General features: G+C 44.3%; 2 protein-coding genes across 3 annotated transcripts in view; one reads left to right on the top strand and one right to left on the bottom strand.

Moving 5' to 3' along the window:
- Nucleotides 1-7,789, bottom strand: part of RAB22A (RAB22A, member RAS oncogene family) — a 49,563-nt gene extending 41,774 nt beyond the window's left edge. The window contains exons 1-2 of the mRNA XM_040638516.1: nucleotides 7,641-7,789; nucleotides 6,595-6,674 (exon numbers count right to left, since the gene is read on the bottom strand). Coding sequence (XP_040494450.1) covers nucleotides 6,595-6,674; nucleotides 7,641-7,676 — 116 coding nt within the window. The 5' untranslated portion in view covers nucleotides 7,677-7,789. The remainder of the gene's footprint in view (nucleotides 1-6,594; nucleotides 6,675-7,640) is intronic.
- Nucleotides 7,790-8,096: 307 nt separating this feature from the next.
- Nucleotides 8,097-17,772, top strand: part of LOC103670942 (serine/threonine-protein phosphatase 4 regulatory subunit 1) — an 81,507-nt gene continuing 71,831 nt past the window's right edge. For both annotated transcript variants that reach the window (XM_040638514.1, XM_040638515.1), the window contains exons 1-2: nucleotides 8,097-8,124; nucleotides 8,277-8,321. In XM_040638514.1, the coding sequence (XP_040494448.1) occupies nucleotides 8,118-8,124; nucleotides 8,277-8,321 (52 nt within the window). In that variant the 5' untranslated portion in view covers nucleotides 8,097-8,117. The remainder of the gene's footprint in view (nucleotides 8,125-8,276; nucleotides 8,322-17,772) is intronic.

Raw genomic sequence — 17,772 nt, 5'->3', positions numbered from 1 at the left:
CCCCCCCCCCCAAAAAATGAATCTTATAAGATGCAGGAGTAAAACATGACATTAATGGCACAAAGGACGAGAGGGAAAATGAAACCATACTCTCATAAGGTTCTTATACCATATGTGAAATTGTATATTATTTGAAAGTAGACTGAAAAAGAAGTATACTGTAAATCCTAGTGCGACCACTACAATAATAAAACAAAGAAATGGAGCTAACAAGCCAACAGTGAAGATGAAATGGAATCATTAACATGGGCCAAATAGGAAAATATAGCAAGATGGTATATTTAAGCCAAACCATATTGATAGCTGTAATAAATAAAAATGGTTTAAATCACGATTATGGAACATAGCTTTCTGTGAGGAGGACTGAAAGATAATGTGACCGAGGAACTGAATTTTTACTTTTAACTTAAATTTGAATAGCCACATGTGGCTTTGGCAACTGTGCTGGACAGCAAAGGTCTCAACACTCCAATTTAAAAGCAGGGACTGTCAGATTAAGTATAAAAGCAGGACCCATAATGCTGTCTACAAGAAACCTCCTTCAAATACATAGATATAAATAGGTTTAATGTAAATGGATGGGAAAAGATATGCAAACACTAATCAAAAGAGAGCTGAGGAGCCTGTATTAACAGGAGACAAAGTAGAAATCAGAATCAGGGCTGTTACCAGGGAAAAAAGCGTTTCGTGATGGTGAGGAGGTCAAGTTATCAAGAAAAATAACAATGGTACACATAGAAACACTCAATAATAAGGGTTCGAAGTACATGAACAAAAATCGACCAAACTACAAAAGAGAAATAGACTAAATTCTCAATTAGGGCTGAATTTCAAACATTCCTGTCACTGCAAATGAGAGGGGAAAAAAATCAGTAAAGGTACAGAAGACATGAACAAGTGCTATTAACCAAGCTGGCTAATTTAACATTTATAGAACACATTCTTTTCTCATATACATGGAACATTCATGAAGACCATATTCGAGGCCATGAAACAAATGTCAAATGTAAGAGGTTTGAAATAATAGTGAGTACATTTTCTGACCAGAGCAGATTTAAACTAGAAATCAATAACAAAAAATTTCTGGAAAATCCCTGAATAATTGGAGGTTAGAGAATACTTCTCAACAACCAACAGGAAAACAAATCACAAGGGAAATAAATACTCTGAACTAAATGAAAATGAAAATACAGTGTATCAAAATCTGTGGGATTCACTTAAACCAGTACTTAAAAGGGAAATTTATAGTTCTAAACGCTCATATAAGGAAAAAAAAAAAAAAGGCCCTAAAAATCAATATTCTAAACTCTCAGGTTAAAAAACTTTAAAAGAAAGAACAAATTAAGCCAAAATAAGAAATTGGGGGGGGGGGCAGTGGAACAAAGATAAAAGCAAAAATCAATGAAATTGAAAATAGAGGGGCGCCTGGGTGGCACAGCGGTTAAGCGTCTGCCTTCGGCTCAGGGCGTGATCCCGGCGTTATGGGATCGAGCCCCACATCAGGCTCTTCTGCTGGGAGCCTGCTTCTTCCTCTCCCACTCCCCCTGCTTGTGTTCCCTCTCTCGCTGGCTGTCTCTATCTCTGTCAAAGAAATAAATAAAATCTTTAAAAAAAAAGAAAATAGAAAAATATTAATGAAATAAACTGGTCCTTTGAGAAGATCATTAAAATTAATAAATGTATAGCTGGACAAATCCTAAAGATATTAAAAGGATAATTTAAAAAATTCATGAATTTTATGCCAATAAATTAAAAAAATAGATATAACAGACAAATTCATTGAAAGACACTAACTACCAAAGCTTACTTGGGAAGAAATGAGTACATCTGTATCTATTAAAGAAATTGAACCTGTAGTTAAAATTTTTCTGCCAAAGAAAACTCCTTGCTCAGATGGCTTCATTTCATTTGTGAATCATACCAAACCTTTAAGAAACAATACCAATTCCACATAAACTCTTCCAAAAAAGAAGATGAGAAAACACTTCCTGACTTATTTTATGAGGCACTGATACCAAAACTAGAGAAAGATATTACAGAAAACTACAAGATAATTATCTACTTCATGGAGGCAAAAATCCTTAGGAAAGTTTTAATAAATGAAACCCAATAATGTATTAAATAATGCATAATAACCAAGTGAAATTTATCCTAGGAACACATTTAATATTTTAGTATAGATTGTTGTAATTCACTATTTAAAGATTAAAAAGAAAAATCCTAAGAACAGTTCAAAAGATGGAAAACCAAACCCAAAACTACCTGACAAGAATTCAACATGATTCCTGATGAAATATCTCATTGATTTAGGGATAGAGGAAAATATTCTCAACCTGACAGTGGGCACCTATAAAAATCCTAGAGCCTAGCCATCCAACTTAATGCTAAAAGACCTAATGCTTCCCACCCCAAGACAGGGAATAAAGTAAGGACGTCTGCTCTTAACATTTCTCAACAAAGTACTAGAGGTCCCAGGTAATACAACCAGGCAAGTAAAAGAAATAAAAGACATATAGATTGGAAAGGAAGAGGTAAAACTGTTTATTACATAGGACATGATTGTACACCTAAGAAAATCCCAAGGAATCTATGAAAAAGGTGCCTGAACTAACTGAATCTAGAAAGTCACAAGGCCAATACGTAAAAATAGAGTTTACTCTATATATTAGCAACAATTAAAAATTGAAATAAAAAAATTCCATCTACTAATCATAAAAAAACATGAAATACTTCGGAATAAATTTAACTAAATAGGTGAAAGCCTGCACAGCCTGAAAAACTTTGTTGACAGAAATCAAAACTAAATTAGTACAGAAGTATACCATGTTTATGGATAAGATGCAATATTGTCAATTCTCCCCAAATTAATCAATAAATTTGCTATATTACCAATGAAAATCTCAGTTTTTTTTTTTTCAGAAATTGGACATTGTGATTCTAAAATTTAAACTGAAATACAAAGGACTGAGAAAAGCCAAACAGATTTGAAAAATATAAATACAACGGGAGGCCACATACTGCCTGATTTTAAGACTTTCTATAAATCTACAGCAATCAGGACTGTTTATTGTACCAGCACAAGGAGACACAAACAGATAAATGGAATAGAAATAAACCCACACATATTTATCAGTTTACTTTCGACAAAGGCACCAAGGTAATTTAATAAATGCAGAATTCAACATTAACAAACGTTGCTGTAATGACTAAACTGACACATGGAACAAAATGATCCTTGAATTCCCTCGAACTGTAAACTAAAGCTAGTAGAATAATAGGTCATAAACTAAAATGTAAAACATAAAGCTACAAAAATTCTAAAAGACAGCATAGGAGAAAAATCTTTGTGATTTTCGATGTATAGGACACACAAAAAAAAGAACTACAAAAATAATTGATAAATTGAACTTGATCAAAATTAAACATCTTTGCTCTTCAAAAGATACTATAATCAAAAGTTTAAGAAGAATGTTTTTTCCACAGTGGAAGTTAACTAGTTGGTGGTATTGAGGGCAGTGAGTAGCACGGGGGACAGCAGGAACTGTGAGGCGGCAGAACAGGATAGGTTGGAGGGGTGGCCAGGAGGCTGGTGAGGCAGCAGGGGCCATGTCCTGGAGACGGGGGGAGCCTCCAGCATAATTTACCACAGGGCGCACTGGAACGAAACTCTTATCTTCCCTAGTTCTCTTCCTCCGTGATAATGCTCCCTTAAAGTCCTCTCCTGCTGCCATTACACCTGGCAACGCTTGTCTTGCACATGCACATGCAGGTTTTCCCCAGCTGTGTTCTGCTCCCCACGTTTCCCATCAGTGCTCTCATCCCTCCCACAGCTCAGCTTCACCCGTGCAACGTAGTCTCAAGTCAACTTCTCCAGCCTTTCTCCTTAGGGCCAGGCCCATATTTTCAATCCATCATTTGGGCCTCGTCCCCTGCAGATCTCGGTGTCCATTCCTTCCCCTGTCCTCCTATATTCTTAAGTCTTCCCTAATGGTCAAATATGTCACACTGGGCGGGGCGGAAGGAAGCATGGGCCCTAAGAATCATCTGGCCTGGACTTAAATTGGAGCTTTCTTTGGAGAATGGAAACTTAGCCATTCTGCCCCTCCTGTCTCCCTCTGCACATATGCCCTCCCTCCATCTCTGGGACATGGAAATTAAAACCAGAACGAGGTACTACCATGCTCTTTCCAACACAGCTAAATTATAGACTGTATAATCCACTCATCTTTCAATATTTAAATGTCAGGGCTGCCAAGTGCTTTACACTTCCACTGTTTCCTTTAGGCCTAGGCCAGGCGCCTGTTACATGCTCTCAGAGCAGTCATGTTTTCTTTTGCAGCACATTAAAAGGTCAAATAAATCATTTCCTGTACATTAGTTTTAGAATGTTTTTCTTTCCTCCTTGTAGGTAAGATCTATGAGGGCAGGAACCAAGTTTATCTAAATTAGGAGTTGGCCAACTTTTTCTGAAAAAGGCCAAATAGCATATATTTTCAGCTTTCTGGGCCAGAGGGCATTTGTCACAACTACTCAGCTCTGCCATTGTAGCCAGAGGGCAGTGGAGACAATGTGTGAATGAACGGGTGTGACTATGATTTGATAAAGTTTTATTTATAAAAACAGGAGGCGAACCAAACATCCAGTATGCTGACCCCTGGTCTAAATCACCAGCACCCAGTCTAGCATCTGGCATATAGAAGGCACTCAAAGGAATAATAAAGAAGAAAAAGCCCTTGGTTTGACAATGAGATGGAAACTGGTACACAGGGAGGGTGGTTTTAGTGGAATAGTGGGGGTGGAACGGAGGCAACAATGGGTTGCAGGGGGAGCAGCAGTTGAGGAAGGAGTGACTTCTCTTCCAAGAGTGCCACCATTGGCATGGCTGGCTTGGGGAATGGTATGGTCTTAGTAGAGCAGGTAAAAAGAGGAGCATGTCTGCAGGCTGTGACAAGAAGGCAGGGCAAGGAAAGAAAGGGAGAACTGTTGAGGAGGGCCCCTCATAGCTCAGGTATGTGAGGAGGTGGTCACAAAGGGGGAACACATCCGCTGAGGCTAAGAAAAAAGAAACAAGGAAAAGTGGAAGGAAACTGGGGGGAAACCTCATCTTCCTCTTTCCTGTGAAATGTGAGCCAAGACCACCTGGTGAAGAGGGTGGGACTCAAGGTGAGGAACTGCAGCATCTGTCAGATTGGGAGGGCTAGCAAATGGGTACGTGGACACCCTGGATAGAACTGCAGGCCTGTTACTGTCACCGCTGCCGGAGCTATACCCCTCCCTATTCTCTGGCCGTCTCTCAGAGAGCACTTTTAACCAAGGTGGTGTCTGCATCTTTCAGAGCTGTTTTCAGCTCTGACCCGGTATGAAAGGTGTCATTCACTGAGTCACCAGCACTACTTACTATCACTTCCTGTCACTTCTCTTCCCCAAGCAGGTGGCAGCAGGCAGGCCCTGAGGCAGATGAGGTCATGTTTTAAACATTTGCACATACCCAGCTCTTTCTTGAAGGATATCAAAAGGCATTTTTTTCTTAAAATTTTTAAAAGATTTTATTTTATTTATTTGACAGAAACAGCCAGCGAGAGAGGGAACACAGGCAGGGGAGTGGGAGAGGAAGAAGCAGGCTCATAGCAGAGGAGCCTGATGTGGGGCTCGATCCCAGAACGCTGGGATCACGCCCTGAGCCGAAGGCAGATGCTTAACGACTGTGCCACCCAGGCGCCCCTCAAAAGGCATTTTAATTTCAGAAAGTTAGTGGTGGTTTCACTCCCATGCCTTCAAATGTGTATGTATGTTGTAAAAATATTTCTGTATTAGACAGAATTGGATTTTTGTTTCAATGGAAGAAACCATTTCATGGGGGGTATGCCATAAAAATAGCATAGCAGCTATTTAATTTTCCAAGCCTAACATAGTATTAAAACCTATAAAATACAATTTCTCACAGGGTAAGTATTAATATTACAGCATTTAAATACCCTGAAAAGTTTTCTCATAGTCAAATACCTATAGCCAGTCAATTTCACTTATCCAAAGAATCAGACACCCAGAAAAAGCTGACATTTCAACATTAATGTATTAATTCATTATTACTACTAGTGCAGGAATGTATGAGAAGGGTTCAGACAGGTAGCAGCGGTGATGGGGTCCACAGCCCTGCCCTGAGCCTCCACATCTCCATTTGCCACTCCTCCCAGCCTGACAGATACCGCCTACTTTTCAGGAGAAACTAAAACCATCTAAGTATCTTCTAGTTGAATGCCTGAAAGAATAGTATCAGGACCTGTTTTCTTCTGCTTTATTTTAAGATGCAATGCTGTTCATATTTATAGACTGAAGTATACTCTACTAAGTAAAACTTCCATTCATATTTTTTATTTTGAAGTTTTCCCCTCACACCTCAAAAGATAACTTTCCTAAAACACACCAATCCTCACTGTACACATTCAAGTCCTTCCACAGATGATGGAAACCACCATCTGTTAACCCACTGGAATGTAAAATGGCGACGCCTCCCCACCCCCATAACACACCTTTTATTTTGGAAGGACTTCCAATACATCTTTAGACATATGTTCAATAAACTTAATCTCTTACCCTATGGTTGGATTGATGTTCGGATCAAAACTGTCTTCCACGAACCGCCACACGATACTCGATTTACCTACACCTGTATCCTGAAAAAGAACGAGATGGGTGAATACAAATAAGTCTACCTGCTTCCAGACAAAGAAAACTACTTTGGGCCTTAAGTTCAGGATTTTAGAAAAATGGTCTTATATGCTAATTTTTAGAAGTTAAGAGGCACAAAGGTTTTCATAAACATTCAGTGGGAGTAACTAGATTTCAAAATGTACTGTAGGACGGGGTTTTGCATTTTTTAAGGACACGAGAACCTTTTGAAAAACCCCAAGTTTCTGCTTAGTGTGAAGTGACACACTCGCTTTTTTAACATGTGTAAGTAAACTATGAACTCTTGAATTACTTCTGAGTAATCCCTGATAAATCACAGCCCCGCCCTATTTCGGAAGGGGGAAGACTAGATATTGGAATCCTTTTCAGTCTTTAAAGCAGCAACTCAGGCAAAAGAGCATCGACTTCATTAAGCATGATCTGAAGGAGCAAAGTTGCCCTGACAAGACAGGAAGCAAAAGCTTCCAACTAGTTTTGGGGGCTTCCTGATTTGAACATCCCAAAAAAGTAACTCTACGAGAAGTGTCACGGTATCCCACAAGTTCAAAAACTCCAAACGAGACAAACTCTGCTTGTAAAACCTGAAGACCTGCCATTGGTTTTACTTTGGAAGACTTGGCCAACTTCTCACTAGTACCTTAGTAGGAAACTATTTAGGAACTGCTCTCAACCTAGATGCAGTGGAGAGGGAGGGAAGGCTCTTTACCCTCTGGGGGCGAGAAGAGTCCCTGGGCTCCAGGATGGTACGGGGGGGAGGGTCCCCTCCTGCCAGGAGGACCCTCAGGACGCGGCGGCAAGGTGGGCAGGATGGCCCGGGGGCCGGAGGGAGGGTCCCGGGGCAGGTCCTGCACCGAGGCTGGGGGAAGGGGCGCAGAGGACTTGGGCACGCTTGGGTCCCCGGCTTGCCCGGCCTCCCGCGGCCCTCCCGAGGCCGGCCCGCCGCCACTCACCCCCAGCAGACACACTTTGAGCTCCCTCAGCGCCATAGCCCGGGAGCCAGGGGCGCGGGCCCGCCGCCGCCCTAAGTTGAGGAGGGAGAGGCCGGGCCCAGCACGAGCATCCCCCGGCGCCGCCGCCGCACGGCTCAGCCCCGGCCGCGGGGCGCGCAGAGGCGGCGGCCGTCCGCTCGCCAGCCCTCGGCCCGGCCCGTGCGCCGCCAGCCGCGCGGGACCCGCCTCAGCAGCCTGGACGGTGCCTCGGCCTCCCGGGCGCCGCTGCCGCCGCCATCTTGGGACGCCGGCCGGGTCACCTGACCTCCCCGCCCACCTCGGCAGCCACCTTCGCCGCGAGGGCGGGGCCCGGCCGGCGCCGCGAGGCTCGCGGGGAGGTGCCGGCCCGGGGGGCGGGGCTCGGAGCCTGAGGCCCCGCCCCATCGACCCACCGGCCCCGCCTTCCCGCGCGGACCCCGCCTCCTGGCCCATCCCAAGATGGCGGGTGAGTGGGGTTGGCTCCCTGGGCGCAGGGGCGGTCCCCTCCCCCCCTAGCCGGGACCACTCCTCAAGGCCCGGGGATCCCCGCCCGCCCCTGAGCCCGCCTGCCGCGGTCCCCTCCTTGTGTGTAACTGCTCTGTGTTTCTTGGTTTTCAGAGATCCCTCTGTACTTTGTGGACTTGCATGATGACTTAGACGATTGTAAGTAACAGTTGGGGCGCCCCCGCCCCCTCCCTGGGAACCTCTCACAGAATTCGGGGTGCACGCAACGCCGGGGGGAGCTACAGGCCAGGCCCTCCTTGCTGAGACAGAAGAGCGGGACCCCCAACTGCCTGGATGCACTTGTGGCGGTCCCTCCTCACTGGGCGGGGCGGGCCGAGGACGGGGAGCCCTCCCCTCCTGGGGGAGGATTTTGGTCGTTGTTAGGAAACTTCTGACTTCCGGTCACTTTCTTTCTCTTCCTCCTCCTGCTCCCGCGGCGGCCGGGGCGGGGTAGGAGGGCTCGTCCCTAGTCCTGGTGGTTCAGGGCGGGAGGAGGCACGGCCACCTCGGGGTTGGGGAGACTTACACCTAGGGTCTCCACTTTTTCCCTGGAACTTTTCAGAGTGAGGGGAGTTTCGGAGTTTGGGAGTTTGGACTCCTCACGTGTACTGGCCACAAACCCAGGCCCATCTCTTATCCCAAGGAGCCCTTTGGGGCTGGCATTCCTCTGGTGGTTCTCCGTCGCTTGTCCCTTCCTGCCTTCTCCTTTTTGGGGGGATCACTTTAAGGACTCCTGGCTGGGGGAAGTGTCATCCTGTAAGTGCAAGTTCGCATTTGTGGTAAATGAAGCATTTCCTTTCCATTCAACAAACGTTTCTTGAGCACCTACTTGTTCTGGGCCAGGCCACGTGCAGCGCCCTAGACCCACAAAGATGAACCAGAAACAGGGTCAGCTCTCGAGGGGTTTCACAGTCCTGGGGGAGAGCAGACTTACACAGAGAAGATTACCAAACCCTGGGATGCTTGCTGGTGAAGGACGCCTGTACAACTGTCGGAACAGCTAAAGCTAATCAAGGCTTGCTATCCTCTTTCCTTCCCCGTCTGCAGGTTCCTAATCGTAAGAGTTGATGTTTATTGAAAACATACCGCAGGTCAGGCATAGTTTTAAACTCTTTATAGACATTATCTCTTTTAGAAGGAAGTAACATTATTAAAGTAGGGTGGCACTTGAAGGGGTAATAAAGCCAGTAGTTAGGACCGCTGGCTCTGGAGTCAGGTGGCCAGAAGGTGAAGGAGGTCCTGTGTGGCTTTTTATTGGCTGTGTGATCTTGGACGAGTCACTGTACCACTCTGAGCCTCAGTGGCCTCATCTGCAAAACGGGCATAATAGTGTTCCACCTTAAAGGTTTTAGTGAAGGTTAAATGAATATACGGTTTAACGTGAAGCCCTGTATGTAAACACTCAGTAAACATTAGCTGCCATTATTATTGTTATCCATGTGATCATTATTCATATTTGTTTATTTATTTATTTACTTTTTAAAGATTTTATTTATTCATTTGAGAGAGAGAGACAGCCAGCGAGAGAGGGAACACAAGCAGGGGGAGTGGGAGAGGAAGAAGCAGGCTCCCAGCGGAGGAGCCTGATGTGGGGCTCGATCCCAGAACTCTGGGATCACGCCCTGAGCCGAAGGCAGACGCTTAACCGCTGTGCCACCCAGGTGCCCCATATTCATATTTATTTAACACTGGTGAGCCAGGTACAGTATAGAACCTGGGTTTACAGAGATAAGTGTTTCAGCCAGTGGACATCCTTGAATGGAAGGAATGTAACATTTCTATTAGTAAACATCAGTGAACTTCTATTAAGGCCCCTTTTATTCATAGATTTGATATTTGGCCTGCCTGGAAAAGCTGATTGCTGACTGTTTTAGTTATCTAAAGATCACCCCAAAACTTAGTGCCTTAAACCAACAGCATTTTATTATTATTTTTTTATTTTTTAAAGATTTTATTCATTTATTTAGAGAGAGAGCGTGGGTGAGAGGAAGGGCGGGCGGGGAGAGGGGGAGAGACAATCTCAAGCAGACTGGCACAGAGCACAGAGCCTGAGGCAGGGCTCCATCTCATGACCCTGAGGTCATGGCCTGAGTCAAAATCAAGAGTCAGCCGTTTAACCAACTGAGCCACTGAAGCACCCCAAAACTAATAGCATTTTATTATTGCTAACAATTCTGTGGGTTGCCTGGGTGATATACAAGCTTCACGTGTTTGCATTTGAACTCTGGGAAGATGAGAAGGTCCAAGATGGCTTCACGCACAGGAGATCTGATAGGACTGTTGGCCAGGACCTCAGTTCTTGTCCAGATACCTTTTCCACTTGGCTTGGCTGGGCTTCTCAAACCATGGTGGCAGTTGGACCTCTTTCCTCGTGGCTAGCTTTCTTCAGTCTTTTTTGTATATATGTACAAAAAGAAAGTAAGAGATTATATGGGTAAAAATAATTGATTTTACTTTGGCCTTGTTTGAACAAGTATTGGGTGTTTGAGACTCGTAATATAGAAGGCCTTAAATACTCTGTAGCGGACGGCTGAGGACTTGACCCAACAAGGAAGGAAACCACCATTATGGCTCTGAGTATACTCACGCCTTGGGATTGCATCTTTGAGAGTCTCATGGGGTTTCCTGCTTGAGCAGGGGTGGGAGCTACGAGGTGCTGTACTTTACAATAGAATAAAATAATGACTTACTAATATAATTGATTTAATAGCCATAGTAGGAGGGCCTGTTCCCCCCAAACTCCCTGGGTCCTACCTTTACACCTTAACAATGGTGGCATTTAGGAAGCATTAGTATGCCATGATTGACAGATTGACAGCAAGAACCCTGAGGTCCTGTGACCCACTTCCTGCCTTTAGCTGTGTCATATTAGACAAGCAGATCAATCCCTCATTCATTCTGTTCAATTTCTTCATCTGGGAAATTATATAAGAATAAGAGATGCCTCATAGTACTGATAGGATTAGATGAGATAGTGCACATACAACATTTTAGCTTAGTGCCTGGCATAATGAGTTTTATAGTCAATGAATTTCTTATTATTATTACTATTTTCATCATCATTACTAGTGCTGCGCTTTCATGTAAGATTTTCTGATTCACTGTGTATGGCTGCTACTCTATGAGGTAGGTGAGATTATTCCTATTTTACAAATGATAAAACTGAGAATCAGAGAGGGTAAGTAACTTATCTAGTGTGGCACAGCTCGTGAATGATAGAAGTAACAGTCACACTCTGTTCCTTTTGACTCTTGTTCTTTTTATTCTGCCACCCAGATTAGCCACAAATGTTCTTTGCCTCATGGTAGGAGCATGGGTGTCAGGTTAGGTGATTTTAGGTCTGTTGTCTTCCTTGGGTGTTTTGTGTAAGTGATGTGATAACTGCTTCATTTAGGCTGTAAGTCGCTTTGGGCAGGGATACAGGTCATCCTTTTTATAACCCAATGTCCTGTTTGAGCTAGGTGTTTAATTAATGTTGTTACTCGTAACAATAATGGATCACAAGGCTTGTCTGATTTACTTTGTAATTCTTGATTAAATTTGGCTAACTTAAAAAAAAAAGCCTTAATGAATGGATGCCTTGTTTTTTTAAAAATCATTCAGAGTCTTCAGGCCATCGCAGCACAGAAAAGATTTAATTTTAGAGAATTAGCTTGCTAAATTCCTTCTCTTGAGAGCAGAAAGTGTTCAGGGTGGCCTGGCATATTGGTCCCTGTGGCGGATCGCTCTGGAAAGTGAAACTGTGTGAGTTTGTGCCTACAGGGCCTATGAATTTGCTTCTAACGTGTGCAGCCTGAAGAAGTGCTGCTCTTGGTAAGGTTTGCTTGGCCAGTTAGCATTTGAGCATATGCCGGTGGTAGTTGAAAACAAAAATGAGGCTGGTCTACTGTGGGTGAAAAGACACCGAAGTGACTGGTCACCAAGTACTATGTGGTCACACTTGGGCTCTCAGTTGAATAACCCGCTTTCACAAGACATTATGGAAACAGTGGGGGAAATTAAACTTGGACTGGATAGTAGATGCTAAGTTAAATGTTAAGAATTATTATGAACTTTGTCAGATGTGATAGTGGTAACAGTCTTGTTCAAAGGAGAAGGGCCTTCTCTCACAGGAACAGACAGGCATTTGTGGGTGAAGTGATTTGACATGTGAGGTCTCCTTTCAGATGCTGCAACAAACCATAAACAAACACAAAGTTGGGAAGAAGGATAAATGGGGAAAAAGGGCAGAACATTGGTACTTGTTGAGGCTGGCTGCTGGGGACATGGGGGTTTATTATGCTGTTCTCTCTCTTCTTGCATGTGCCTGCAAATTTCCATAATACAGAGTTTTTAAAAAATGAGGTTAAAGTTTCATATGGGATCCAACATGTGTAGAAAGAGTTGGAGAGCTGGATCCCAGTTCTGAAGTCTCTGCATCATTTCTGCGGGGTGCATTTAGCTTCTGAAGACAGACCAGTAGAATATATTAGCATTTAGGAAACAATTTGTTTTCAGATGTTGAGTTGTTTTTTTTTTTTAAAGATTTTATTTATTTGACAGAGATAGAGACAGCCAGCGAGAGAGGGAACACAAGCAGGGGGAGTGGGAGAGGAAGAAGCAGGCTGATAGCAGAAGAGCCTGATGTGGGGCTCGATCCCATAACGCCGGGACCACGCCCTGAGCCAAAGGCAGACGCTTAACCGCTGTGCCACCCAGGCGCCCCTAGATGTTGAGTTTTTAAGAGGTATCCATGAAAGAAGTCGGAAGAGGGCATACTTCTATTGATGAGAAAGCCTAGGTGCCAACCAATGATATGGGAACTTTTGTAGAAAATAGGATTAACTAGGGCGGAAGAATACAGACAGACTCTTTGGACCTTAGTGCTAGAAGGAGCAGGGTATCATTAAGGTGGAATAAAAGACGCACTCCAGAGCCAAAAGCATTCCATTTCACCTGCCTGCTTTGTTCCAAGTTTGTAAACTTGTGTGCCCCCAAAGTGGAGAAGCTATATTAATTTGAGCCCAAAACCAAACCATTGAACTTTTTCTCTGAACTATAAGATAAACTTGAATCAAAGATTGTCAATTAAAAAAAACAACAACTCCTGCTGTTAAGTGAACTAGCTTGCATAGGAACAGGAACTTGAGTATACTAATACTTGGGAAATGGAAAAAAAATCCAGACATCGTACTATTCTCTAAATCAGAGATGGGCAATTTTTTTTTTTTTTCTGTAAAGCATCAGATAGTAAATATTTTAGGCTTCGTGGGCTAGAAGGTCTGATGCAGCCAGTCAAGTCTGCTGTTGTAGCCTAGAAGCACCCACGGACATACATAAATGAATGGGTTTGGCTGTTTTCTAATAAAACTTTATTTACAAACACAGGCAGTGGGCTGGATTTGGTCCACGGGCTACAGTTAGCCAACCACTTTTCTAAATCAAACTTGACTTCATTCTATCAGAGTCTCTAAGTTTGTCTACTAACTGAGCCAACCTTATAGGTTGTCTTTCCTACCAGGTTCAGTTTGAAGAGCTGAGCTTTTGCTAGGACGACTTCATTTGTGAAGTAACCCTTGACATATTGCTCAAAGTTCGCATTTCATTTTTCCTGTTGGTATGTTGGGGATAAAAACATGTACCTCTTTCTTCCCAGCAGGATAAGGTGGCAAGGAACAAAAGAGTCAGAGTGCTGTACACAAAATCAACTTTGCTTCCCCTCTCCGACCATTATAATGCATTCTACTTTTGTTGCTCTGTATTTTCCATTTCCTGTGAGACAAACAGATGAACATCAGAGATTCCCTGAAATTGTCTCTGTTTAAAAAGAGAGTTTTAAATGGCTTTCTACATCACAAATTAAGGTCTTTTTTATTTTATTTTTATTCTTTTAATTAACTAATTAATTAATTATTTTAGGTAGGTTCCATGCCCAATGTGGGGCTTGAACTCATGACCCTGAGATTGAGTTACCTGCTCTATGGACTGAGCCAGCCAGTCACCCTGACAAATTAAGATATTTATTTATTTATTATTTTTGAAAGATTTTATTTATTTATTAGAGAGAGAGAGAGCGAGCATGCGTGCGTGCACAAGCGGGGGAGGGGCAGAGGGAGAGGGAGAATCAGACTCCCTACTGAGCAGGGAGCCCGATGTGGGGCTCAGTCCCAGGACTGAGATCATGACCTGAGCTGAAGACAGACGCTTAACTGACTGAGCCACCCAGGCGCCCCAAAGTAAGATATTTTAAACAGAAAATTTGCAACAAAACCTAGGTAATAAAAGAAAGTGGTTTTGACCCTCAAAACACTTAATTTGAACCCTGATGGGAAAAAAGTAAGATGAGGGCAAGTGGTTGCTTTCCATGTTTGGACAGTCATTCATCCAGTAACAGGTGTCTCTTCAGTTCCTTCCAGGTGCCGGCCTGTGGGAGGTGCCGGGGATAGGGGGCTGAAGAAGCCCTGGGCCCCACCCCAGGGACACTCCTGCCTGGTGGAAAAGTGCATGCTAGAGGTGGTGCAGAAGGCAGCCCGCTTGAGGGCTCAGGCAGAAGAGTGAACAGAGAGCGGAATGGCAAGACAGAGCCATGTGTCTGCCAGGGGTAGGAGGGGAGGTGCCGTTTGAGCTGGGTCAGGCCAAGGAAGGCAGGGGGCGTTCCAGGCAGAGGGCCCGTGTGTGCAGAGGTGGATATGTGGTGAGAAGGTTGGGGACTTGGGAACCAGGGGCGTACCAGGCCAAGGAGTGGGAGAGACTGCGGAGGGGGGTTGGGGGCCCACCCGTGAAGAATAAGAATCTGCCTTCCCAGTCGCAGGGTTTACACTTCCTCCACGAGGTGGTGGGGGTCCCTAGATGGGTGGCTGGGACCTGTGTTTTAGGAAGGCAACCCAGGCAGTGGTACAAGCACTGCTGCTGAGTTAGGACTGATACCGTGCCAAGCTCTGTTGTGAGTGCTCCTAGCGTTTAACTATAAACACCTTATGAGGCAGGTCTTTTTAACTTTATTTTCTTGCCAAGCAAGTCTCCCAGGGGGCACAGAAAGACTAAGTAACTTGCCCTAAACAACACAGCTATTGAGTGCCAGAGGTGGAATTCAAACCAGGGAGTCTGGCTACAGAATTTGTACTTAACCACCATGCTTTGGCAGACTTGCCATTCATTCATTCATTCATTCATTCGTTCATGGACATGACTGATAATTATTAAGGACCTATTAAGTCCCAGGCAGTACACTAGGCCTTGTGGAGACAGAGGTGAATGAAACAAATCTGATTTCTACTCTCATGGAGCTTTCAGTCCAGTGACAGAGACAGCCATTAGAAAGCCAAAGTAAATGAGTGAGCTAAGTTCGGGAGTGGTGGGTGTGGGGCCAGACGCGTGACAGGTGTGTGTGTTCAGAAGTGCCAGGCAGGGCTGTTGGAGGGATGGACAGAAGGCTTGTCTGGAGCTCTGAGAAGCGCTCTAAGGTTTGAATAACAAGGTGGAGCTGTTCATCCGTGGAGCCGGAGAAACATCTAGGCGTAGCAGACAGCAAGGGCGCGGGCTCTGAGGCTGGACAGGCTCCTTGTTGTCCAGGACTCGTGCATCTGGAGCACAGTGAGCACTGGACACAGGAGTTACAGCAGTGGGGGGGGGGGGGGGCTTCAGCCCCAAACAGGGTAAGGGGTTTGCCTTTTGTTCAAGGAGCCCATGGGGTGCCACTGGAGAATTCTAGTCAGGGGAGTGCCCAGAGCTGAGTTATACTGTAAAGGGCAGACTGTGGAGAAACAAGCCAGGGATGGAAAAAGTGTTGTGTTCCAGGGACCCAGGCAAGGGCAGTGGGGTCTCGATGGAGGAGGTGGGTGTCAGAGCAGCGAGTGGGTTCTATAGATAGTTCCAACAGGGAAGAGTCAACTCAGAGACAGACCCTGCGGCAGCATTTCTGCTTCCCACCACCCAGGCTAGGCTGGGTTCCTGTCCTCAATCCCCTTGAACCCTGTGGCAGCATTTACGCCAGGCATGGCCAGATGCCTGCTCTTGTCCATCATACCTGGCCTTCCCCATCTTGGATCACCAGGGTCTAGCATGCTGAGTGACACATCACAGACACGCAGAAGTGCACATTGAATTAATAAACCAGGCAGTATGTGAGGGTGGAGGTCATGTTTTCCATCTGAGACAGTTACTTTGAAAGTGTGTTCAGGAGATCCTAGGGGCACAGTCCAGGAGGTCACTGAAAAGCCCCCTTGTGGATTCTGGAGCAGAGTTAGGACTGAAAAGAGTCATTTGTGGTGGATGGAAGCTGAAGCCAGGGGAATGGATAAAAGCAGCATGGGGGGTGTTGGAGGAGAAGAAGATCAAGGGTGGAGCCCCTGGCAGCAGAAGCTTCTAGTAGTGAGCCCTGGAGAACAAACATCCCAGAGATGAGAAGCCAGGGGACCCTTGAAGCCAGGTTTTGCTTGGGCTGACTGTTCATGCTGCTTGCCACAGAAGCGTCGGGGAAGATGTGTCCTGAAGACAGGCCACCGGCATTGGTAGTTAGGAGGTCTTCAGTGAACTTAGAGCTTTTCCTATGAGGCCAGACCGGAATTAGTTGGGAAGGGATTAGGAGTTATGTGGATGGACAGTGTCACCCGTAGGCCACCAGCTCAGTGGTTACGTATTGAGTACTTCCTGTATTCCAGGCACTGGCTGGTAATTAGATACTTTTGGGAATGGTCACTGTTCTTGTGAGCCCAGAGCCTAGCAGGGGAAAACAGACCCTTTCAAGGAGAAGCAGCTGGAAAGATTGAGGTCAATTGCTTTTCTTGGATAGAAGAGCCCAGAACACATTTGCATTATTTATATTTACTCTGGAAACCTTAAAAAAAAAAAAAGATTTGAATGGCTCAATAATTCTGGTTATATGCCCAACAAGATGTTCTCAAAAAGACATGGTCATAAAAGCACCATTTTTGTTTGTTTGTTTGTTTGTTTTTAATCTTTAAGCACCTTTTGGGGTCTCAGAGCCTTGTTAGCTTTATCCATAGATTAAAACTTTAGAATATTGAGTAGTTAGGGGAAAAAAAATCAAGTAATAATAATAATAATTATTATTTTTTTAAAGATTTTATTTATTTGACAGAGAGAGAGACAGTGAGAGAGAGAATACAAGCAGGGGGAGTGGGAGAGGGAGAAGCAGGCTTCCCACTGAGCAGGGAGCCTGATGTGGGGCTCAGTCCCAGAATGCTGGGATCATGACGTGAGCCGAAGGCAGATGCTTAACGACTGAGCCACCCAGGCGCTCCTCAAGTAATAATTATTTATTGACTATGCACTATTACCTGACATTGTATTATGTGCTCTGGATAAACTGTCTTAGTAATTCAGTAGCTAATCTTTTTCGTCCCCCCATGTTATGTGTATATATATATGTATATGTATATGTATGTTTATATATATATGTATATGTATATTTATTGTTTTTGCTTTTAATTTTTTTATTGAAGTATAATTAACATACAGTGTTATATTAGTTTTAGTTGTACAGCGTAACGATTCAACAATTCTATACATTACTCAGTGCTCATGATGATGATTGTATTCTTAATCCCCTTTATCTGTTGCACCAATCAAATAATAGGACTGTTCTTCATAGTTGAAAACTGGAACCTAC

The sequence above is a fragment of the Ursus maritimus genome, unplaced genomic scaffold (genome assembly GCF_017311325.1).
Source record: "Ursus maritimus isolate PB19 unplaced genomic scaffold, ASM1731132v1 scaffold_22, whole genome shotgun sequence".
Taxonomy (NCBI): domain Eukaryota; kingdom Metazoa; phylum Chordata; class Mammalia; order Carnivora; family Ursidae; genus Ursus; species Ursus maritimus.
Note: the sequence above shows the minus strand (reverse complement) of the source record. Positions and strands in the feature narration are given on the sequence as shown.